The sequence below is a fragment of the Phyllobates terribilis genome, unplaced genomic scaffold (genome assembly GCF_046119375.1).
Source record: "Phyllobates terribilis strain yellow unplaced genomic scaffold, ASM4611937v1 Scaffold_7__3_contigs__length_470593459, whole genome shotgun sequence".
Lineage (NCBI taxonomy): Eukaryota > Metazoa > Chordata > Amphibia > Anura > Dendrobatidae > Phyllobates > Phyllobates terribilis.
The window spans coordinates 92,699,237-92,725,065 of NW_027362767.1; the positions used below are offsets into that span (position 1 = coordinate 92,699,237).

A 25,829-nucleotide genomic window follows, 5' to 3' on the forward strand; every position below is an offset into this window, starting at 1 on the left:
CCACAAACAGGTGAAGTTCTGGAGATCACTTACAGGTAGCAGAGTTACTGGAAGCCACAAACAGGTGAAGTCCTGGAGACCACTGACAGGTAGCAGAGTTACTGGAAGCCACAGGCAACAGGTGAAGTCCTAGAGACCACTGTCAGGTAGCAGAGTTACTGGAAGCCACAGACAAACAGGTGAAGTCCTGGAGACCACTGACAGGTAGCAGAGTTACTGGAAGCCACAAACAGGTGAAGTTCTGGAGATCACTTACAGGTAGCAGAGTTACTGGAAGCCACAGTCAACAGGTGAAGTCCTGGAGACCACTGACAGGTAGCAGAGTTACTGGAAGCCACAGGCAACAGGTGAAGTCCTGGAGACCACTGACAGGTAGCAGAGTTACTGGAAGCCACAGGCAACAGGTGAAGTCCTGGAGACCACTGACAGGTAGCAGAGTTACTGGAAGCCACAGGCAACAGGTGAAGTCCTGGAGACCACTGACAGGTAGCAGAGTTACTGGAAGCCACAGGCAACAGGTGAAGTCCTGGAGACCACTGACAGGTAGCAGAGTTACTGGAAGCCACAGGCAACAGGTGAAGTCCTGGAGACCACTGACAGGTAGCAGAGTTACTGGAAGCCACAGGCAACAGGTGAAGTCCTGGAGATCACTGACAGGTAGCAGAGTTACTGGAAGCCACAGGCAACAGGTGAAGTCCTAGATACCACTAACAGATGAAGTGCACAGACAACTAAGAGAGTTGCTAGCAAGTCTTAATACCAAGTCCCAGGTTTGTGTCTTGAGGGGCCTTATATAGGCCTAGAAATACAGCACATGGGAGCACACAGGTCCACTTGTAAAGCCTGACATGGAACATAAGAAAGTCTAGTGGACTGTAGTGAGGAAAGCAAAGCACGGGTCCAGGACAGATATGTAACATTAGCATTCCCCTCTTCATACCAAAATAAACAAACGTGACTCAATTATTATAAGTTATCAAGATGAGCACTCGGCCGTTCAAGATTGGTATTACAAAATAAATTAGGAATTTATTGTATAGCCCCTGCTATATATGCCCATTGGAAGAGGACTCGTGAAATCCGTTTGGGAATGGCAAGTGTGTAAGACGCTGGTTGTCGGAAACAATGAGACGGCATTTGGAGTCTGGCCTCTAACTCCATAATGGATTTGATGTTTAGCTCTAGTAGACACAGCCTGCAGCGTAAAGGGCACATGTGGCCTTTCTAGATGTCCCTGAGGGGCAATGACAATGAGTCTTTAAATATTAATGACACGCTGCCAAAGATTCAGACTTAAAGGGAATCTGTCACCACGTTGTTACCACCTAATCTGAGGGCAGAATAATGTAGACAAAAGATCCTGATTCCAGAGATGAGTCACTTACTGAGCTGCTTGTTGTGGTTTTGACAAAATCACAGTTTTATCAGCAGGAGATTATCACTGGAGGACTAGTAAACTTTCTGCTGTGTACTCCAACCCTGCCCCCACCACTGATTAGTAGATTTCTGCCTATGCACAGTGTACACAGAAAGCAGCCAATCGGGTGTGGGCGGGGTTATACAGAGCTCAGCATTTAGTGAACTGCTAGATCTGCTGCAGATAAAACTGTGATTTTATCAAAACTGCTGCAGGCAGCTCAGTAAGTTAAGTATCGCTGGAATCAGGGTCTCTGCCTCTATGTCATGCTGCTGTCAGATTGGGTAGCAATAATCTGATGACTGATTCCTTCTAAGAAAATTCTCTCCTATTTGGAGAGAACCATCAGACTGATTATGATGGGTTGGATATAGTAGTGCCAGCTACATGGTGACATCTGTTGTGATCAGCCCCCCTGGCAGCATAGGGTGGTGCCACAACAATGCTTTTTTAGCGTCTCTTTGTGTCACGGCTACATCTCCCAATCCATTGTTTGCATGGACACATAAACTGGGTTACAGCGCCTATGAGGGTAACACTTTTGCATGACTCTTGTGATGTTGATGCAGACTTTCGCTCTTATTTACAAAGCTTTACACTCCTTTTTGCAATCTTCCTAATATTACGCAAGACTTAAACATTCAGCAAGTGCCAAGTGCAAGGTCAGATTACAGAAATTACCTTCCTGCATAATCCAAACTTTACCCCTCGCTGAGACAAACTTTGCCCGAGAGAATAAACTGAAGATTGCTGCTTTACAGGTTCTGCGAGCTGCGAATGGACCTTCCTGCCAATCAGGAGTAAATGATGAGCCCGGATAAACCTATAAAGGTCAGCACGGCAATGCACAAGTAGCTTGGATATGGTGGCCGGAGGGCATTATACGGCAGGAATGTGGTGACAGATGCACTCTCCCCTTCTAGCTGATTGCTTGCTCCTGGCTTTTTGTGTCATTAGACAAATGATCAGCGATGGCCATGAACTTTCATTTACTGTGGGATGTATTGACTCAGCAGAGCTGCTATTGATTGAAAGTGGAACCTTCCCATCACTCTCTGATATCCCGTCCGCCTCTCACCAGTTCACCAGTCTAATTATTGTTTTATTACATAATCACACCCGCAGAGCACTCGCTCCTGGCATTCGGTTTTAATTCCATTTCATCCATCCTTTTATTCCGTCAATCCTCCCGTTACTTTGCCCTCCCTCCCTTTTTGTCTGTATCCTCTCCCCCACCCCCCTTACTGGCAGGCCAACAACATCCGACTGTCCTCTGGCAGCCTTAGTTAGGACCACGCCTGGAAGATGTTCACCTCTAAATCTAGCTCCGTTTCTCCATCTCCATCAATGGAGCAGACGGACACGGATAATCTGGATATTAGGACCAAGGTGCAACTGCAGGGAGTGCTGTGGAAGAGACCTTTCGGGAGACAATCGGCCAAATGGTCCAAGAGGTAAGGAAGTTATGAGATATAGCACTTAGCATTTTATAGAAGCATGATGGAAGCTTGTAGTCATTTACCTAAAACTGATATGCCGTTCCATGTGTAATAGTTTTGGCAATGGATCAGTAACGTTAGATGCACATTTTCTACCTGTTACAGGTTTTTTATAATAAAGGACAGCTTTCTGCTTTATTATGCGGAGAACGAAAGACGAAACTTCGAAAGCAACAAATATTTTAACATACACCCCAAGGTCAGTATTGGCATCTACTAAATAACCACAGCTTGAACTCTCAATAGTTTGATTATATCATCTCATTAATGGGAATTCATCATGTCGTTTGCACACATTGATATACTAAGGGCAGAGACTGTAGAAGAACTACAGCTCTTAAAGATCTATGCAGCTAAATGCAGAGACATAATCTCACTATCTAGGGCGCATCAGCTTGATTTCTCAAGCTTTATAATAATTATTGTCTTATTTTTTATTATACAACTGTGATGTCGATATCTGGGTGAATGGCATAAGATATAAGGATGGATGGTGTAATCTGGGAGGTTCTGCTTACTTTTCTTAAGGGCTGGTTCATATTAAATGTCTGTGCTATCCATATGGAAACAGGTATATGGAAAGCGCAAGGACCAATGCAAGTCAATGCCGTAATTCACATGAACAATTTTACACTCGGATGAATGATCTGTAAAACATCACAGCATGCACAACTATGTTCCATATTCCGGATCAGCCCATTATAAAGTCAATGGATCCACAAAAAAATGGATCACATATGGGTTGCGCCATGCGGTTTTTCGCAGAACCATTAAAACTTTTAAGATAGGAAACTGTATTTCTTAATCATTTATTCAATTGTCTATGTAAAAACTCTGGCGTATGCATGTACATATGGACGTAAAAAATGGACATATGGATGCAATACAGATATTAGACACTGATATACGAATGCAAAAACATCAGGTTTTTCTGGCCGAAAAACAGACAAGTTTGCACACACTCATGTGAATCCAGCCTAAAGAAGATAAAGAGGGATGCTGAGCTTGGCTAGATATTATTTCCAAATTTTGATTCATTCTTTTTATGTAAAAACCTTTTTAAGTATTTCCAGCAGTCATAGAAAAAGCCGTGTTCTCTGACAACATAGAATGATTGACAGCTATTCCTGTATACAGTAAGGTTGTACAAGAGCTGTCAGTGTGGGTGGACGGAGGCTTTTTTTCTGACAGCTTTTAAAGTGTACTTTTACACAAAATAGGCAGGAAGCATAGTTGCATTGCTGCCCTCATCATTAAGAACAAGTTAAAACTTATTTTGGTGCACATACCAGTCTAAGGAACTGTCCCAATTCTTTAATTTTCCATGCACTCTTTTCAGTGGACGTTTCCTCATCATTGGCATTCTGACAGCGCTATATGTGCTGGTACTTCCTTTTTCCTTCACTTCCCAGCATATATTACTCCTGTGATTGCCCCATGTCTTTCCTGCCCTAAACGGAGAGCCTGTATGCAGTTTGACTTCTTTTTGTAATCCATCTCTGCTGCTAGAGATGGATTACACTTTACAACAGGCAGGGCACAGTAGGTTAGAGAGACCAGAGACACCTAGAGGCTGGCACCTCGGAATGACTTCTTGGAGTTTAGAAAATACTTTAATGTTTAGATTATATATTTAATGGAATCAAATTATCTGAAAATACAGCGACCATTTTTACATGTGGCTATTATTATTTTTGGTCTTTTTTTAGGGAGTGATACCACTAAGTGGCTGCAGGGTGGATGCTAAAGAGGAATCCGGGATGCCGTACGTCATTAAGATCTCACATGAAGATTTCCATGTATGTACACCATATGGCGACGTACCAGTTACAGTGAGATCAGGGATGTCACCTATGTCACTTGTAGTGCTCTCACTTTCTTTTATACAAGTTCACTCACCGGACAGAAATCTAAGTTATCGGCATTTATGTAATCCATAGACTGCTGTCCTTTATGGCAATAAGCAAACATAGGGTTAAAAATAATCTTCAAGCAGAATAGATCTGCTTTAATGCTTTTGACAGCTAGTGCTTTTATCATAGCCTGCTATAAATAAGGAGAATTTCAGCAGATGTATCCTGTGTGTCGAGTTGCTTTTATCCTTCCATGGTCGTACTGACCTTGATGTACAAGTGCTTCTCACTAAATTAGAATATCATCAAAAAGTTAATTTATTTCAGTTCTTCAATACAAAAAGTGAACCTCCTATATTATATAGAGTCATTACATACAGAGTGATCTATTTCAAGTGTTTATTTCTGTTAATGCTGATGATTATAGCTTACAGCCAATGACAACACAAAAGTCATTATCTCAGTAAATTAGAATACTTTATAACAAGAGCTTGAAAAATGATTTTAAAATCCGAAATGTTAGCCTACTGAAATGTATGTTCAGTAAATGCTCAATACTTGGTCGGGCTCCTTTTGCATCAATTACTGCATCAATGCGGCGTGGCATGGAGGCGATCAGCCTGTGGCACTGCTGAGGTGTTATGGAAGCCCAGGATGCTTTGATAGCAGCCTTCAGCTCGTCTGCATTGTCGGATCTGGTGTCTCTCATCTTCCTCTTGACAATACCCCATAGATTCTCTATGGGGTTAAGGTCAGGCGAGTTTGCTGCCAATCAAGCACAGTGATACTGTTGTGTGTAAACCAGGTATTGGTACTTTTGGCAGTGTGGACAGGGGCCAAGTCCTGCTGGAGAATGAAATTTCCATCTCCAAAAAAGCTTGTCGGCAGAGGGAAGTGTAGCACCCTGAGGATTCGGCTGCTACAGGGGTATTGCACCTCAACCCAGAGGTGTGATATTCCACTCCCGGGTAAGGAAGGAGTGTGGAACTGAGCTCGGTAGGCTGCATGCACTACACACATCCCATTTCCGAGGAGCAGACCGACGGTACTCCCACTTAGAAATGTGCAGGTACGACCGAGTCTGTTCCTGGCTGGAGTGGGAGGGGGGTGGTACATCCCAAGTAGTGTAGGGGCAGATAGGGGGAGCAGCCTGGGTAAAGATAGGAGCTCATTGGGTGCTGGTCACCTGAGCTCACACATAGAGGGTGTATATAAGGTGGGCACCAACTAAGAACAGGGTCAGTTGCAGAGAGAAAGTCAGCGAGCGGAGGAGAAGAGAGACCCAGAGTGAGAGAGGAGAGAGAGAGACCCAGAGGGGGAAACAGAAGAAAAGGACTCCAAGAACCCAAATTAAATCCCCGGGTGAAGAGTCGGCACAGGGTACCGGAACCCAAGCTGGTGGGGGCAAAAACACACCCCAGCCAGAGACCGGAGACCGTGGGCAGCGTTTGCCACGGTCACCCACCACATCCACCACGAAGGCATACCACGTGGAGGGTCAGGGAACCCGAGGCCAAGGGTCTCCCAACAGAAGGCCCGAGGGAGCTGGACCTGGGTGGATCAATAGTGGGGACGGCCAGAGAACGGACGGAAGGAGAGCTCAGGGTCACGCTCCGGACTTATTTGGGGGTTGGCTGGATCCAGAACCTGGTGGACGCAGCACGGCTCGGGAGGTCACTCGAAGCTGGAGTGACCAGAACATCAGCAGTGAGTAAACATCCTAAACTGCATAACCCGACTCTGTCTCTGATTGCCGTCTACACTGCATCACCACAACTCCCATCCTCTGCACCTGATCCCCCTGAGGCTAGACCCCTCCCGTTGGGGGTTATCCTATCAAGCTGCACCAACACCACCAGCCTCAGCGGACCCTGCTGCAGCGGCGGCCACAGTGACCGCAACACAACGGGTGGCGTAGTCGACATTAAGAACTTGATAACATCTGTAGGACTGCCACATACAACTGAGTTTGACACCCTGGGCACGGACCGGGTCACAGCCACTCGGAAGACTACAACCCCCATCTGATCCGGCTCCGGATATTCCCCCTAAAGAATATGGCCCAGGGGGCGCGTCAGAAGCATGAAGTGCTCTAAAATGTCCTGGTAGACGGCTGCGCTGACTTTGGTCTTGATAAAACACATTGGACCTACACCAGCAGCTGACATGACTCCCCAAACCATCACTGATTGTGGAAACTTCACACTAGACCTCAAGCAGCTTGGATTGTGGCCTCTCCACTCTTCCTCCAGACTCTGGGACCTTGATTTCCAAATGAAATGCAAAATTTACTTTCATCTGAAAACAACACCTTGGACCACTGAGCAACAGTCCAGGTCTTTTTCTCCTTGGCCCAGATAAGACCCTCCTGGCATTGTCTATTGGTCATGAGTGGCTTGACACAAGGAATGTGACACTTGTAGCCCATGTCCTGGATACGTCTGTGTGTGGTGGCTTTTGAAGCAATGACTCCAGCAGCAGTCCACTCCTTGTGAATCTCCCCCAAATTTGTGAATGGCCTTTTCTTAACAATCCTTTCAAGGCTGCGGTTTTCCCGGTTGCTTGTGCACCCTTTCCTACCACACTTTTTCATTCCACTTAACTTTTCATTAATATGCTTGGATACAGCACTCTGTGAACAGCCAGCTTCTTTAGCAGTGACGTTTTGTGGCTTACCCTCCTTGTGGAGTGTGTCAATGACTGCCTTCTGGACATGTCAATGACTGCCTTCTGGACATCTGTCAAGTCAGCAGTCTTCCTCATGATGTGGCGCCTACTGAAAAAGACTAAGGGACCTTTTTAAACACTTAGGAAGCCTTCATAGGTGTTTTTTGTTAATTATTCTAATTTACTGAGATAATGACTTTTGTGTTGTCATTGGCTGTAAGCCATAATCATCAACATTAACAGAAATAAACACTTGAAATAGATCACTCTGTAATGACTCTATATAATATATGAGTTTCACTTTTTGTATTGAAGAACTGAAATAAATTAACTTTTCGATGATATTCTAATTTAGTGAGAAGCAGTTGTAGGTTTCAATACAGATTTAAATGCTCAGAACTTGCTATAAAGGTTCCTGACAACGTATATGAGCATTAAAGGGAATATGTCACCAGGTTTTTGCCACCTCATCTGAGAGCAGCATAATATAGGGAAAGATTCCAGTGATGTATTACTTACTTTACCGAGTAAGCTGCTACTCAGTGTGGGGGGGGGGGGAGTGGTTGGACTAGGCAGCATGAGACACCTAGTCCTGTAGTGATAATCTCCTGCTGATAAAACACTGATAGTATTGAAACAACAGCACACAGCCTAATAAGTGACACATTTCTGGAATCAGTGTCTCAGCCCCTACCTCATGGTCTTCTCACATTACATAGCAAAAACTTGCTGACAGATTCCCTTTAAAATTATATGTCCATTTTTGTCCTAGAAACATGGGCTTTTCAATATAGGTTGGTTTATTTGGCAGCTCATTAATAGGTTCACCTTATGGGCACGTGTCATCGTTATTTCACAGTAGCTAGTCGAAATCTTCCGCTTATATTGCTGCTAAGTATTTCCAATAGGACGCAACTCTTGTGCTTCTTCTCAAAATATTTCATACCGCAAGTAAAGAGAACGTGTAAGTACCGGGGTCATATGTGCGAGAGGGGCCACATGCATTATACAGTCGAAGGTATTGGGACACCTTCACATTACATCTACAGGAGCTTTTATGATATCCCATTTTACAACCTCAATTCCAAAAAAAGATGGGACACTGTGTACAATGTAAAGAAAAGAAGAATGCAAAGATTTGGAAATCTCTTATAGCCATTTATTATTCACAACAGAGCATAGAACAGATCAGAAGGTCAAAATTGGACATTTTTTCCATTTCATTTGAATAAATTATCTCCTATAGAAATTGATGACAACAGCACATCTCAAACAAGTTGGACCCGGGCCGTGTCTACCATGTACCATGTCTACCATTGTGGAGCATGGAGTCTGTAACATCTGGGATGTGAGGAGACCAATTGGTGGAGCATTGGGAGAGGAAGAGGAATGTTGTCCGATTCTTGACTGATGTAGGGGTCTCGCTGTTCCACAGTCCGGGGTCTTTGCTGGTGAAAGGTCTGGATTGCAGGCGAATGGTTCATGCAACAAACTCTTCTTCTGAGAAGCCATGCTGTTGTGATGGATGTGGTTTAGCATTATTCTACTGAAATATACAAGCCTTCAAAGAACGAGACATTGTCTGGATGGAGCATATATTGTCCGAAAACCTCTATCTAATGCTCAGAATCAATAGTGCCTTTCATGTGTAAGCTGCCCGTGTCATAGGCACTAATGTAACCTCATCATACCATCAGAAATACAGGAACTGTGTGCTGATAACAAGCTGGCTGGTCCTTCTGAGTCCACAGGACACAGCATCTGTGGGTTCCATAGAGAATTTCACATTTTGATTCATCTGACCACAGAACTGTTTCCCATTTTGCTTCAGTCCATTGTAAATGAGCTTTGGCCCAGAGAAGATGGCAGCATTTCTGGATTGTGTTGATTTATGGCCTTCTCTTTGCATCATAGAACATTAACTTGCATTTATGGATGGCATGGTGAACTGTATTCACAGACCATGAATTCTAGAAGTATTCCTGAGCCCATGCAGCGATTTGCACAACCAAATCATGACTGTTTTTACTGCAGCGCCACCTGAGGACCAGTAGATCACGAGCATCCAATATTGTCCATCAACCTTGTCCCTTGTTCACATGGATTTCTCCAGAATCTGAATCGTACTGTACATGGTGGGATATTCAAAGTCTTTGTAATTTTTCTGAAATTGTTCTACCATTTTAGACGCAGTTGTTCACAGATTGGTGAACCTCTGACCATCTTTGCTTCTGAGAGACTCTGCCTATCTAACAAACTCTTTTTATACACCCGTCATGTGACTTAGTTTACAATTGACCTGTAGCTGTTTTTTATTTGTACTACTTACCTTTCCAGCGTTTTATTAACCTTGTCCCAACTTTTTTGAGATGTGTTGCTGCCATCCGTTTCTAAATGAGTTCATTTTTTAAAATGAAATGGAAAATGTCCAATGTTCACCTTCTGATCTGTGTCCTATGTTCTGTTGCGAAAAAAATATGGCTATAAGAAATTTCCATACATTTTACTCACCATCCCAACTTCTTTGGAATTGGGGTTGTACATTAATAACCATTAATATTAACTTGCTCCATTTGCAGCTATAACATTTTCCACTTTTCTGGGAAGGTTTTCTACAAGATTTTGAAGCATTTGTGAGGTCAGACACTGATGTCGGATGAGGCTCAGGCTCACAATCTCCGTTCTAGTTCATTCCAAAGTTGTTCGTTGGTGTTGGGGTCAGAACTCTGTGTGCCAGTTAATTTCACCCATACCAAACTTCAACCAACCATGTTTTTGTGGACCTTGCTTTGTGCACTGGGACATAGTTATGATAGAACATACAAGGGCTTTCCCAAAATTGTTCCCACCTAGTTAGAAACTACAATTCTCCAAAATGTCTTAGTATATGCTTAAACATTAAGATTTCACCTCACTGGAAGTAATGGGCCTGAAAAAATATTCCAGAAAACTTTCTCCACCAAAACTTTACAGCTGGCACAATGTTCTCCTGGCATTCGCCAAGCCCAACTTGACCATTAGATGCCAGATAGAGAAGTGTTACCCATTACTCCACAGGACACTTTCCCACTGCTCCAGAGTCCAGTAGTGGCGGCTTTACACTAATTCATCTGAGCCTTTGCATTCTGCTTGGTGATGTAAGGCTTCCACCAGTTGCTCAGCCGTAAAGTTCTCGGTGCACAGTTTTTGTGCACAGATAATTTTTGGACTCTTCTGTTATAGGGTCAGCAGAGCATTATCGAGGTTTCTACTTTCAGCTCCTCAGCACTCAGTGACCCCACTCTTTAATGTTACGTGGTCTCCACTTCGTGGTTGAGTTGTTGTGGTTCCTTCTACTTTTCAATAATATCACTCAGATTGTGGAATATTTAGGAGGAAAGAAATTTCACGAACTGAATCGTTACACCAGTGGCTCCCATTACAGGACCGCGCAGGTATCAGTGAGATCTTTAGAAGTAACATACTACCACAAATAACACTAAGGGCAGATGGCAGGGCGAGGGGCTGGATTTTATACACCAGGGCAATAGGACTGAATGAAAAACATGAATTCATTGATTTAGAGATGTGTCCCAATACGTTTGTCTATATTGTGTATTAAGCGCAATGAAATCTAGATGTTCAGGTTTACAAACTTTCCCTCCTGTCCTTCCCCATACTTTTGTAGGACAGTGTCATTTCTTCCTTATTTACTAGTATGGTGTAGCCATTGAAGGGGAAAGTCCTGCACAGGGTGACACTACACAAAAATGAATGGGATTTATCTTACTAGCCTCTAACCTAGTCAAATCAGATCTCATACTTTGTACTGATGAGGGGCAAAAACCAGAAACACCGTGTCTACAAATTGAGATTCTGATTTGGCTTTTATCCTAAGTCATATTTGAAGGCTCGTTAAAGGGTTGATAATGACTTGTAGGATTGCTACTTCCAATAGGTCGCGCTTGAGCCCTTCTCTGAAGAGACAATTTGCATATTTAATTTCCCAGAGGAGTATTAGGCGTTTAAGTCTACTCATACTGGCGTGCCAGACCTGGCATGTCACTCTCCACAAAGAGAAACCTTACCCCTTAGATCCCAGCCTTGTGCAGACAAGTTTTTTTTTTTTTTTTTACACACGTTACATATTTGAAACTTTTAGCCGAAGTGAGGGTATATACATTGCTAAAATATCTGGTGCCGTATACCACCCCCAAGCTCTGCAGCTCTCTAATTCTTCTCTGCAGGGGAACATACTGCTGGCAGCGGAGTCTAAGCTTGAGCAAAGTCAATGGCTGGAAATGCTGCATGAATCTGGCAAAGTGTAAGTGTAAGAATATTTCTGCTGTTGTCCAGCCAAAAAAAGGGGAAAAAAAGCAACAAAACAAGTTTATTCCCTATAATGAAGGTTAGAATCCAATCACAGCTGTGAACATAGCGATACTTTGTTCCAAATATTTTATCCGGTCATTTTTGGATCCAGTTAATTTGATCTTTTGTCTTGATTATTACTACAGTCAAATGAGTAAAGCCAGACTATAGTGGTCACATAACACGCCAACCCGTACCTTTTATAAAAGGTTTCTTACTATTGGTCATAGAGGACTTCTTTCTGCAGTGACACAAGCACATAGGAAAAAGAATTCTAGTATGTTAGTATGGAAAAGTGTTGATGCTTATTATTGTGCGAATCTTGGTTTCTTTTTAATATTGATTAATGGAAAATGGAAACATATATAATTTCTAGAAAAAAATAGACTCCACCACCTCTTTCGCGTTGTACACAGATTTCTGTTCTTGGAAATCTGACATCGCATTCTAAGCGACCTGCCATTGATTAGAAAGACTAAAAGTCAGACTACTAATACGGAAGAATGGACTACTAATATTCGGCTACAGTAAAGGATCCGAATGTCATTGAAGGAAAAAAGTAATCATACAATTACTTTTTGGACTCACCTGTTCTGTTCATGCAGTAGTTATCCTTATTCTTATTGGAATGTGCACATTGTAGATTCAGACTTAAGGAACAAAACCATGAAAGATCATGTATGGAAACAAGGAGTAAAGAAACAAACCAGAATATGTGTCAAACCTTAGATTCCTCAAAGTACCCCTCTTTTACCCTGATGACAGCTTTACACAGCCCTTTGGCATTCTCCCAAGCAGCTTTAGCTAGTCACCTAGATTGGCTTTCCAACAGTCTTGAAGGAGTTCCCAGAGGAGCTGATCACTTGTTGGCTGCTTTGCCTTCACTCTGCGTACAAGTGATCCCAAGTCATCTCAATTGAGGTTAGGTGATTGCGGAGGACACGCCATCCCTCACCTTGATCGCATAACACTTACATAGCCTGGAGGTGTGTTTTGGGTCATTGTCCTGTTACAACACAAATGATGGTCCCACTAAGGACAGACCAGATGGAATGACATGTCATTGCAGAATTCTGTGGTAGCCATACTGGGTAAGAGTGTCTTGTATTTGGAATAAATCATCAGCAAAGCACACCAACACAATCACACCTCACCTTCTATTCTTCACAGTGGGCACCACACCTGTAGAAACCATCCTCTCATCTTTTCTGCTTCTCACAAAGACATAGCAGTTGGTCCCAAATTCTCAAATATTGTCTCAACAGACCATAGTACTAATTTTTACTGATCTAATGTTTAGTCGTTGTGTTGCTTGGCCCAAACAAGTTTCTTCTTCTTGCTTGCGGTCCTCAGTAGTGGCTTCCATGTAGGCCTGCTTCTCACAGTATCGTCTGGATACATGATGTTGAGATGTGTCTACTACTTGATGTCTTTACATAATTTATGAGGGTTGTTATCTGAGGTGTTGTCAATGCTTGATTTCTGAGGTTGGTAACTCTGATGAACTTATCCTTTGCCGCAGAGGTAATTCTTAAACTTCCTATCCAGATGCTCCTCATGAGAACCAGTTTCATCATAGCGATTGATGGTTTTCATGTATGCACTTGATCATACCTTCAAAGTTTTATACATTTTCTGGATTGTCTGACCATTCATGTCTCAAAGGAATTATGGCCTGTCGTTTCTTTACATACTTGAGTGTTTTTTGCCATATTCTGGCTTAGAACAGATGTGGAATAGGGCTCAGCACTGTATTGCAGTGTGTTTGTCTCTGCAAAATACACCTGATGGTCGCAAACACTTTCTGAAGGGTGGTGTCACTGGTCTGTCAGAAGTGACAGACAGTCGCCCTGCAGTTAGTTGCAAGAGATCCCTTCCTTTGGCATTACAGACACCACCTTAGAAGCTGTCTTTCTAGGACCCAGCGGCTACCTTCCTCTTGCTAATTAACACCCTGGCCTGGGTGTATAAATACCTGCTGTTTGCAAGAGGGAGGTACCGGTGATACTCACATGACCCCTTGTGAAGGCTTGGAGCAAGTGCATTACTTCTTCCCCTCTGGTGCTAAGAGGACATGTGTTCATCTCTCTGAAGTCGACTAAAGCTAAGCTATCTTCCCTTGTTTGTTCAGCCTTGTTGTCTTTCGTTGTCAGTGGGGATCGACTAGTGCTCATCCCCTCCCTTCCCTAGCCAGGGCCAAATGCCAGGGAAAGACAGGGCGAGGTTCCTGTGCGGCGATTGGTGCGGAACCAATATAGGGACATTAGGGGAGACAGGGTGATATAAGGTCAGCCTAGGAGGTCTCCACCAGCCCCTTTCCCTAGAGTCTGGTCCCCCTTCCCTTTGTGTTGCACTTTGTCTTTCCTACACCTTGCGTGACAGGTGGTGAATCCACAAATGAACTCTTGACTAGTCATACCCGTTCAATGGAAACCATTCCAGGTATCAACTTGATGAAGCTGCCTGATAGAATGCTAAGAGGTTGAAAAGCTGTCATCAGAGTAAAGGAGGTGAGGGGTTACTTTGAGGAACCTAAGGTTTAACACATATTCTAATTTGTTTCTTTACTCCTTGTTCCATATTTGCTCCTTTGTAGTAATGTTACCCTCAGTCTTAATCTACAATGTGCATATTCCAATAAGAACAACAAAAACCATTGCTTGAACAGAACAGGTGAGTTTAAACTCTGAATATTACTGTATGTTTCCATGAAGTGGTAATAGAGCAGCAAACTATGTCAACTCTCTGTGTCACAATATTAGAACACCATTGGTTGTTTAAAAATTATCCTAACAATGTCTCTTTGCGATATAAAACACTCATTTTTTTTGAGCATTATTTTACTCTTCACTAACGGTAAGCAGAAATAACTGACATGAAAATTTAAAGTGCAGTTGTACGGGTAGTCACATACCAATTGGAGTAAGGGTTTAGAAATTACAGCTCTTTAATATGTAGCTGAATCTGTTTCAAGAGACTAAAAGTAATTGGACAATTATCTCAAAAGCTCTTTAATGGGCTGCATGGGTTATTCCCTTATTGATCCATCATCAATTAAGCAGGTAAAAGGTATGGAGCTGATTCCAGGTGTGGCATTTGCATTTGCAAGCTGTTGCTGTGAACCCACAATATGCAGTCAAAGAAGCAGTCAATGGAAGAGAAACAGACCATCATTAGGCTGAAAAAAAGAAGATATCCATCAGAGAGAGAGCAAAACTGTTAGGAGTGGCTAAATCAACAGTTTGGTATATTCTGCATCTCAGTTGTTTCATTTTATATAAAAAATAGTGGCATGCAGAGCCAAAATTAGGAAGATTCAGTCACTGTCCGAATATTTCTGGACCTCACTGTATGTACTAATTTAATGATTGTGATCTATAAATCATCAGATTAGTAGCTCTAGACAGTTTGTTCATAAGTTGCATGAGCTGGTAAGGTCCAATGCTCGGTCATGTCCCAGCTTAGTACATCTGTCCTGCTGTATGATTTGTCTGATGACTGCCACCATGAGCGGCAGGGAAGACACAAAGTCCTACTAGTCATACTTTTTCCTTTACCTCGTAGGACCTGGCAGAACGCCCAGCTGGGTGAGGCAATGATCGGGAGCTTGGAGGCTCAGGGCCTGCAGCTAGCCAAGGAGAGACAGGAATATTTTGGTTGGTGTGCATTATAGTATAAAGTTTTATAAAACACAATTAAAATACTACTACAAAGTGTTTACTATGACTATAGAATTTCCAATTTCTTAAAGAAGACCTCTCGCAAGGAGATGTCCATCTATACTCTTTTTTTGCAATTGGAGCCTATGGGCAACTTGTCCTATTGTATCCCTATAAAGTGAGATAAGTCACAGCTTTGTGTTGGGTATTTATGCTGAGACATCTTCCCAATGTATCTCTCCTGAGTAGGTTTTAAACATGATGTGAAGAGCTCATTAGTGACTTGTGCCAATATTTCACTTATATTTCTTTTTTTTTTCTTGTAGACAAACTGATGGAGGAAACAGAAGAACTGTGTTCACAGCGCGAACAGAAAGAGGTGATATAAACATTGTGAAATAATGGATTTATTACCTTTTATTTCAGATTAGGTAGGTTTTCCTCTGTACATCCCACACTGCCTGTTAGCTCCACGCCGGATCCCCGCTCTAACAAGCAGGGTCTCCGGCGTGTCACTTCACTCACCCGCGTTGTGGCCGGCACTTCCGCCTCCGTGTTCTGCCTGCTTCCAGCCGTGTCCTTAGGGCATGCGCGTGCTTCCGCCCTCTTAAAGGGCCAGCGCGCACTAGTTATTACGTTCCCAGCCAATGGATATGGGACATTACATATATATTGCTTCCTCCCCACTGGAGAGGTGCCTGAGCAACCTTCCTGTTCTGCAGTCTAAGTTGTTAAGGTTGCGTACCCGTCCTCGCTGCAAACCCAGCTTGCTGCACTCAGTGCAAACCCAGCCTGCTGCGCTCCGGTGCAAACCCAGCCCGCTGCCCTCCGGTGCAAACCCAGCCCGCTGCCCTCCGGTGAAAACCCAGCCCGCTGCCCTCCGGTGCAAACCCAGCCCGCTGCGCTCCGGTGCAAACCCAGCCTGCTGCGCTCCGGTGCAAACCCAGCCTGCTGCGCTCTGGTGCAAACCCAGCCTGCTGCGCTCCGGTGCAAACCCAGCCTGCTGCGCTCCGGTGCAAACCCAGCCTGCTGCGCTCCGGTGCAAACCCAGCCTGCTGCGCTCCGGTGCAAACCCAGCCCGCTGCGCTCCGGTGCAAACTCAGCCCGCTGCGCTCCGGTGCAAACCCAGCCCGCTGCGCTCCGGTGCAAACCCAGCCCGCTGCGCTCCGGTGCAAACCCAGCCCGCTGCGCTCCGGTGCAAACCCAGCCCGCTGCGCTCCGGTGCAAACCCAGCCCGCTGCGCTCCGGTGCAAACCCAGCCCGCTGCGCTCCGGTGCAAACCCAGCCCGCTGCGCTCCGGTGCAAACCCAGCCCGCTGCGCTCCGGTGCAAACCCAGCCCGCTGCGCTCCGGTGCAAACCCAGCCCGCTGCGCTCCGGTGCAAACCCAGCTTGCCTCGCTCCGGTGCAAACCCAGCCTGCTGCACTAAGCTACAACCCAGTCAGCTGCACTAAGCTACAACCCAGCCTGCTGCACCAACCAGTCTGTCCTACTGGGTCCAGCTGCTGCGCGTTCGTTGGTCTGTCCTGGAATGGCACCTGGCGTTCATCTGGAGCCAAGTCTAACCTCACCATAAGAGGCTCTAGCGAACAGTCCGGTGCTCGCTTAGTCACACCCCTGCAGGCTCTCCGCGGTCCGTGACACAGTGGTTCCACAAAACACTTCCGTGACAGTGCCGTACCTACCCTCTGAGAGATGTGAAATTCTCACCATCTTTGCGGTATGTTTTTCCATCAAAACGACGAGCCAGTCCATAGGACATTTGTGGTATAAGTCGTTTCTGCTTTTCCATAAGTCCCAATAACTTCAGTGGAGAATGACCAGACTTTGGCGCCGTATTGAACACCGGGACTGTGCCGGATATGTCATTAAAGTGATTTTTCAGCTTGACTGTTATAATTCTAGTTACATGGATTCATGTATCACTTTTGTTTTGTCCTGTTTCAAAAGGAGCTGGAAAAATTAAATCAAGTTCTCGAGACTGAAAAGAGTCGGTTTGAGGATCTTGTACAAGAGCTGAGAGTGGAGCAAGAGAAGATCAAGCAGTTACGTTTCAGATCACTTTTATCGCTGTTGGTGTCTAAGTAAATCAGGTTTTTGGTGAATCCTTAGCTACATATACACGTCTATAGATAAGTAAAGACCATCTTCTTGCTTGCACTGCTACATCACATGCACACACCAATACTGTCTACATTGGAAACTGGTGATGTCTGCAGAAAAAGTTACTTTAAAGTGATTGTCTAATCTTCTGAATGAACGGCCATTATCGACCCTCTTGGGGCTACGTAAATTCTGCTAAAAGAAAAGAAAATACTTATTTTTGCTCTATTCTCTGAGACTCCTTTGGTGACTATTGACCTCAGAATGAAGACTGTCACTAAACGTGCCCATCTGCTCCATTCACATCATCTGTGCTAACATCTGTTATTTAGCCTACAGCATCCCCCTTATTGCCCCACTGGACAATCTCTTTACAGAAGCACTCCCAATACTTTTTGTATTAGCTAAACCTGTGCAAATGTTTGTATAATGTAGTGTAATTGTGGTAATATATTATCGATCGCTGTCTTTGCCGTTTCCAGCACCGCTCTGGTCCTCTACTCACTCATGTGACTTGTTTGCCGACTTAGAGGATCCCAATGTGCTTTGTGCATGAGACGGAAGTCACTATTACAATATAATCCTATGGTGTCTTGATCTGGTGCTCCATAGACTTACTGTCAAGGGTATACCACGACAGAGAGGGGCCAGAAGACCGCGATGTCTGGTTTCACAAACTCCTGGTTAGAAGTACTTCACTATCGCATTAAACAGTGCAGGTTTTTTCCTTTCTAGCAGTGCAAGGGTTAATCTGTTCAGTTGATACTCCTGGAGCTTTCCTACCTGGATTGTTTCAGCTGTTCATTGTTGGCCACTTCCCTCTGCTGTATATGCTCGCCTCTGACACTTAGGGATTGCCAATGTTAGTTCTTAGTGCCTGGTTCTGGAGTTGGAGGTGTGGTTCATGGTTGAACTTGACTTTTGGAGATTTGTTCGGGAGATTGTTGTTTAGAGTTTTGTTTGCATACACATCCTCATCCTCTCCTATTTGGTTTCTCCTTCCTTAAACTCCCCTGAGTCCCACTCTGTTGTTTGGTGTGTGAATTTTGTATGGTTGGTATTTTCATTTATCCCCTGTCCGTCTTCCCATGTTTGTCTGGTTAGTGTGTTCCTATACACTTCAGCTTCCCACTAGTCTGGGTGGGGAAGGGGACAGATAAGGGTTGATATAGGAACATAGCACGGCATGTGAACCCGGCGTCTCCACCTTAAGGAGTAATCCGGGGAACAGGTGTAGACTAGGGCGCCCCTAGTTCTAGGGACCTGGTTAGCGCCTATAGTCCCAATACTCATTTTGACACTTACATTGTAAAAGCTCCTTTCGGCTCACATAGAGCGCAGCATGATCTGGCAAATCAGAATAGATGTCATGTGAGTGAGAAGAGGACCAGAGCGGCGCTGGAAACAGGAAAGGCAGCGATCACTAAGTATATTACCGCATGTACACTACATTACACATATTTACACAGGTTTAGCTAATAAAAAAATATTGTGAGTCCTTCTTTAAGTTTCAAAGAGTCATTACCCTTCCTCCATATGTGAGAATTAACTAAACTCATACAAATGTCGAAAACCTGCACCTCTAATAAGCATTGGGTCTAAGAAGGCTTTCAGTCTCAATTAGCAAGAATATTTCTATCCTCTAAGAGCAAACAAGGATATTGAAAATGATAACTATGGAAATAGAAGTAAACTGTATAAGGAACATTTAAATGAAACTTTCACCAGGTTTTTGCTACCCTTCTCATAGCAGCATGATGTAGGGGCAGAGAAACTTATTCCAGCGATGTGTTACTTACTGGGCTGCTTGCTGCAGTTTCGATAAAATCACTGTTTTATCTTTTCTGGATCTAGCAGTTCTCTGAATGCTGAGCCGAGTATAACTCCGTCAACAACACTGATTGGCAGCTTTCTGTGTACACTCTGCATAGGTAGAAAGCTACCAATCAGTGGCAGGGGTGGGTTATACAGAGACCATACAGATGATGTACTCGACTACTGATAGCTTCACTTTTCCTATGTTCTCATTCTCTGCTTCTATTGTTCTCTTTATGTACATGTGATACTTTCAATATTTCCTGTGGTTTTTTTTTTAACAACACTCTGATCTTAGGGAGCTGGATGTTACCGTACATTGTCTGAAAGGAGTAGGAGAGGAGAAACTAGAACTGTGCAGCCTCGCACAAAATTTGCAGAAGACCATGGAGGTAGGTATCAGCGATGATCACAAAAATCTGCTGTCAGTCCATATCATATCTCCTATGAGCCACAGTAAGGGAACAGTCAGGTGGCCGTATATATCGGAGTGGGATCGAAACACATTGGTCGGACTGGCCGGCGGCTCTCCCGAACCAAACATGACAGCTTCATGTATTTCTATGCAGCTGTCACCCTCGGGTCCGCAGAGCCGCCGGCCAGTCTGTCCACTGTGTTCCGATCTCACTTTGTCTGACTGCGCTCTAATAAATAGAACCCAACTACAGCAATGTAAACTCCATACCGATACTAAACCCTTTAGCTGCCAGGTTGGGTTTTTTGCACGTCGGGTAGACACTTTTCACACTTTTGACATGTCCAAATAAAATTTAAATGACTAAATAAAACATTTAATCTAAGTCCCAACACTGAAATTAAACAACTGACACATTGTCAAAATGTCACTGGGCACCCTCATGCAATTTTACGTAAAAGTTAAAATTTTTATAAAAAAAAAAATGCATGAAAACTGATATTAACTGCTAAAAGTGTGACCCAAATAGAAAATAAGATACCCCACACCTCCGTAAAATAAAAGTTTGGCATGTGCAGACTCCATACATACCACCGAGGCATATCTCTACATTTTGTATATTTTTATAAAATCATCAGAACTGGAGAAACCAAAAATCTAGTTTTATGCTGGAAAATACGGAAGTGCCATGTTTTACTTTACATAACAATAACTTAGAAATTGCTTTATGTGTCCTAGTGGTTCTATTTCAAATATTTTGTGACGCATTGTACTTTACGTTAATGGTAAATTTAGATCAATAAGTTTTAAATTTATTTAAAAAAATTTGGAAACATTTTTACTTTTCAAACTTTTAATAGGTCTGCTCTTAAAAAGTTAGCCACACAAAATAGTACATAATTGACATTTACCTTAGTTCTACTTTATATGGAAATCGTTTTTTATACGTCTATTTATTTTTTGGGGACTTTAGATTTTAAGGGTATGTGCATTTTTTTTTTTTGAGATTCTCAAAACCGATGAGTTTTCTAGCCAGTAAGAGTTTTTTTTAGCTGCGATCCAGTCTGATTTATGGCCATTAGTATTCAGGACGTATCTTGGCTACTGTGTTTGGCACCCTACAAGGATGATATATGAGATACTGTACGTCCTTAGTAGGAAAAGGGTTGAAGAAGTTTAAGGAGTAAGGTCACAAGTGAGAATTAATACCTAAGAATGCGTTATACTATACTATTTTAACCACCTCTGGACCACCCATAGACTTACACGTCCAACTCCTACTCTTCTGTGACGTTCTAAGGTGTCCCTGAATAGTAGCACAGCTACATAATATTGTAATGCTGCGGGAGCGGGGATCCGGCGGTCATAGACAGCTGGAGTCCCCATAGAGAAGGCTGATACGGTTTATTACCATCTGGGCCTTCTCTATCGCTGTATACATTGTACTAATTGTTACTGATGAAGGTGGTGGAACCTCTGTGCTGCGGTGCAAGGAGGGACCAGAGGGGCGTAACTAAGTATCTACTCGGCCTGACCAAGGTCGCACGGCGACTCAGTCGACTCCGTAAACCAGGGAGGGACCGAGCAGAGGGACCAGGTGCCACTCTGGGACCGACCTTGTATTGATGCGCCCAGGGGATGGGGACGACTCGGCGCCCGGGCCTTGTTGTTGCCTGATCTTGGGGGATGCCGCGGTGGCCGGCTCCCGGGCCCGTACCCTGGGGTGACTCTTAAAAAGGAAGGGGGATATTATATAGGATAGGGAAAATTCGTGATGCCACCTGTGGTGTCTGGTGAGGATCACCAGCGCTGCGACAGTCCTCTGAGGCCGGTGTTCAGGCAGCTTAGTTGGTGCGGCTCCCCACAGGTGGAGCGGTGCCTCAGGGCAGCGTAAGTAAAGGGATGCAGGACAGAGGGGACCCAGCCGGGTCAGAGGAAGAATAGGCACACACACGACAGTTCACTTCAGTACCTTTACTGGTGGTGTTTCTGGCACGGTCCAGGGTACTTCAGGGTGAAGGGTGGATATCAGGACTCTCCCCAGTGAGCATGTGTGGGGCCTCTTGTTTCTTGCCTTTCCTCGATAAGTTTCTGACCTGCCTGGAGCTAGGCCTAACTTGGTCTCTGTCTTGCACCTGCTGACCTGGTGGTAGGGCCTTCTGTTGGAGATCACACTCTCTCGTCTCTTGGGCCTCCATGACTCCTGACCCTGGTATAACAGTCAGCTTTTTGGTGTTCCTGGGACATATAGTTCGCCAGGGGTTCCGGTTGTTCCTGCTGGGGATATAGGCCCCCTGTAGGCGCGGACACGGTGTCCGGTAAATGGTTTTGTGGTGAGCTGGCTAAGCTCCTCTGCCCCCTATGTTGCTCTCTTTCCACTCACCTTCGGCCACGCTCGGGGCCCTCACTAGGCTTCACACTGCAGCAGGCACACTGCGCTTTGCCGCTCTTTTGGCGTCGGCACGCCCTAGCTCACTAATCTGAGCTCACTGAATCTGAACTGACCTGACAACCTCTCTGGCTGCAGCAGACTTCACACAGACTTCACTCTCTGTGGACTCCAGACTTCAGACGGACTAACCGCCTAGCTCCACCTTCCCTTTTTATATCCCTAACGAGCTCCCTCTGCTGGTCTGAGGTGGAAGGTGGAGGTGTGTGAATGCTATGAGGGCCTCTTGTGGAGGAATTTGTCCATGCACCCCTCTGGGATCTGTGGCACCAATGCGCAGCAGGGCGCCACAGTATGAGAGCAGGTGACTCCCACGGGTCAGAAGGCAGGAACTGACTGGTACAGCGGATGGGCACGGCAGGCAGGCTGACGGGTGGTCCGGGAAGACAAGCAGGCTGATTCAGCTGATAGCCAGACGGGTGCTCCGGGTAGGCAAGCTGACGGGCACAACAGGTAACTGGCAGGTGCTTCCAGGTAAGCAGGCAGGCACGGCAGGTAACAGGCAGGTGCTTCCAGGTAAGCAGGCTGCCGAGCACGGCAGGTAACAGGCAGGTGCTTCCAGGTAAGCAGGCTGGCGGGCACGGCAGGTAACAGGCAGGTGCTTCCAGGTAAGTGGGCGGGCAGAGCCCATAGACAGACTGGCGGACTGGACTGTAGGCAGACTGTCGGGCTGGATAGTAGTCAGACTGGCGGACTGGACTGAAGAACAGACTGGCGGACAGGACTAACTTGCAGAGGACCTGAGGGCTGAAGCAAAGTATAACAGAGCAATAACCTTGCATGGGCACCTCCATATTGGAGGAGGTGCCTTTTATAGAGAAAGTCCTCCGGCCATTGGCCGGGGACATTTTAGGATGGCGCGCGCGGCCCCTTTAAGAGGGAGGGAGCGCACGCACGCCCTAAGTACAGTGCCAGGGAAGCTGCATGCACCAGCAGCAGCAGGGAGGCCGGAAGACGGCGGAGCAGGGCCGCGGCGGTAAGTGGCACGGCGTCTCTGCCTGGCAGGGGGCATAGACGCAGATGCTACACTAATCAAGCTATGTGTCTGCAGCATAGGAAGCCCTGATGATGCTTCGGCCGCTGTGTATAGGGATGGAGCAGGAGCTGCTGGGTCATAGGAGACATCTCTGCTCTCCAGCCAGGAGACTGCATTACCCTTGCAACTGGGGCTAATATACCAGTCTTAGTTATGTAGGAAACAAGATGAAAATAAAATATTTTAATTTTTAGATACAACCCCCCAATTCGGTCTTTTATGACCACCTTATGGGAGGCTCAATGTGTGTAAAATAAAATAAAAACATGAAAATCAACAGGTAAAAAAAAAAAAAAAATAATAATAATAAAAACAATTAAAAAAATGCCACTGTCAATCCAAATTGCGATATAAAAATAATTTCTACAGAACGGAGAACACATTTTAAAATGAATTGTATTGGTCCTTTGTGGTCATAAAAAAATAATGTTCGTTTTCCCTCTTTTTTTATTTTCCTACTTTTTGCACCAATATCGCCCAATATCAGCAAAACAAAAAAAAAGATAATATGATTGGGACATAAAAATGAAGCTTCATGTGTCATGAAAAATGAGAATTTTTTTTAGCTCATTAAACCGCACGTATGAAAAATACAAAAAAATGTGCCTGGTCCTTAATTTGGTTAATAAATTATTTCATGGACCGAGACACCCCATCCTGTGTCCAAGATGGTTAAAAAGTCCAGGTTAATTTAAGACTGTGTCATCCTTTTAAACAAAACTGTATTTTTGTAAACTATTCTGGAATGAAAAATGTTTGACCCCTTCTTAGGATTTGCCATAAGTGTTTGATGGGTGGGGATTTGACCCCTGGGACGCCTTACAATCCATATTATTAGTGGCATAGGATTGGGCTTAAATACAGTCTGGGCACAGCCGAAACTGTATGTGCAATGTATTCCTGTGGGGGTGCGGAGGGTCTCGGAGATTAGACCACCAAAACAATTTTGGAAAAATTGGGCAAAAACCACTCATACCTGCAGCTTGTAAATCCAGACTGTCCTGTTAATAGACCAATATTCTGAATATTATCATTAATATATTAATAATATTTAGGTCCCAGAAAAGTTCTTTAGTAGCATATATTGTATATGTACGGAAGAGAATCTGCCACAAGTCTTCTTTCATCTCTTTGGTACCCCGCACAAAATGTTAGCATCCTACACAAGTGACTTATAGGAGCCTACCCCTGTTGACTTATCGATCACATATGCCATAAATAAATGACCATTTGGTCCCAGCATTCAGACTGCTTTAATAAATAATACATGTAACCTATTACATAAATGTTGACTCTTTGTGGTCGTTTTTAATGCAGTAATATATATTACTTATTGATAGGAGCTGTCTGTGGAGAAGCAGAGGGCTCTAGCTATATTGGAAGCCAGTCAGCATCCAGCTCATGCAGAAGGCAATCGCATGGAGAATCTTAGGCCAGGTGTACATGGCAACCTGCAGCAGATCGAGAACAAGATGCAGAAATTGCTGGAGGAGAAGCTTCAGGCTGAAAGCAGGTGCGGGGGTATGAGACAAACATAAAAGCATGGAGTTTGTGTGATCTACCTAAAAGTTAGAGCCTGGAACCTGTGCAGAATACTGTTCAATAGACATACCAAACCTATCCTGAATAACTGACATCAATGGATGGTTGAGTTTGTAGTTAGCAATCAAAGGAAAAGACATAATGGGTAAGATATTTCTGCAGACTGGAAACATTAGGATAAAGTAGACTTTCCTATCTCAAGTAAGATTCTGCAGAGCCCTGGCAAAGCTAAAACACTGTTCTTTTCCATTCACAGTGGATTATTAAAAGTCATTAATATTACATGCTTCTAAAGCAAAGCTCCTTGTTTAAAGAGGTTCTCCTAGAATTAAAAAAAAACATGAAAGGAAATGTCATTAGAAATAAATTCCTAAATACTTTCAATTAGCAATTGACACTTTTTGTCTAGGGAGGTAATCCATATAGAATTAAAGGGCCACCGTCTGGTTTACTGAGCCTTAGGCCAAGTTCACACGACCATATTTTCGGTCCGAATGCTGTCCGTGACAAAGCTGGCAGCTCTCGGACCAATATTATTTAATTGGGCTGATCGGATGAGCGTTTTTTTTTTCACAGACTGAATCTGCGCCTGAAAAAAAAAAATGGCAGCATGCAGTAATTTCTTAAGTCTTGCCTATTCTATGGGTGTGCCAAAAAAGTAGGATCCCATAGGAATCAACCGTATAGCATCCGATTTTTACGGATACGATGCACTTCTTTAACATAGGAAGATAAAACACAGACATTATTTTCTGTTAAGTCACTATAACATGTAAGCAAAAAATTAAAGAGGAGAGCGGTCACCAGGTCATGAGGGGCCAGTTTGGCTCTTATTTTATTCCCGCTGCTCTTCTGAGTATTCTATTTTTTTGTTTTTGAAAATCCATCATACGGTTCTAGAGATATGAGCCTTCATATTTAGTGCTAATTTTAAATGTCTTTAAAAGGAGGCGTGGCTCACAGGGTAATTATGCAAGGCAGTCTAAAACACGCCCCCACGGAATCCTTTGAGCCACCCCCCCTTG

General features: G+C 44.2%; 1 protein-coding gene across 2 annotated transcripts in view; it reads left to right on the top strand.

The window, feature by feature from the left end:
* The first annotated feature begins 2,126 nt into the window (after positions 1-2,126).
* The window catches only part of PLEKHD1 (pleckstrin homology and coiled-coil domain containing D1), a 43,046-nt gene continuing 19,343 nt past the window's right edge, over positions 2,127-25,829 (top strand). Inside the window, exons 1-10 of one of the 2 annotated variants that reach the window (XM_073638985.1) lie at positions 2,127-2,248; positions 2,774-2,871; positions 3,022-3,115; positions 4,626-4,715; positions 11,663-11,739; positions 15,351-15,442; positions 15,772-15,824; positions 17,395-17,489; positions 19,661-19,754; positions 24,603-24,775. In XM_073638985.1, coding sequence (XP_073495086.1) covers positions 2,222-2,248; positions 2,774-2,871; positions 3,022-3,115; positions 4,626-4,715; positions 11,663-11,739; positions 15,351-15,442; positions 15,772-15,824; positions 17,395-17,489; positions 19,661-19,754; positions 24,603-24,775 — 893 coding nt within the window. In that variant the 5' untranslated portion in view covers positions 2,127-2,221. Of the gene's footprint in view, positions 2,249-2,277; positions 2,872-3,021; positions 3,116-4,625; positions 4,716-11,662; positions 11,740-15,350; positions 15,443-15,771; positions 15,825-17,394; positions 17,490-19,660; positions 19,755-24,602; positions 24,776-25,829 lie in introns of those variants that run through there. The other variant, XM_073638984.1, reaches the window with a different exon arrangement.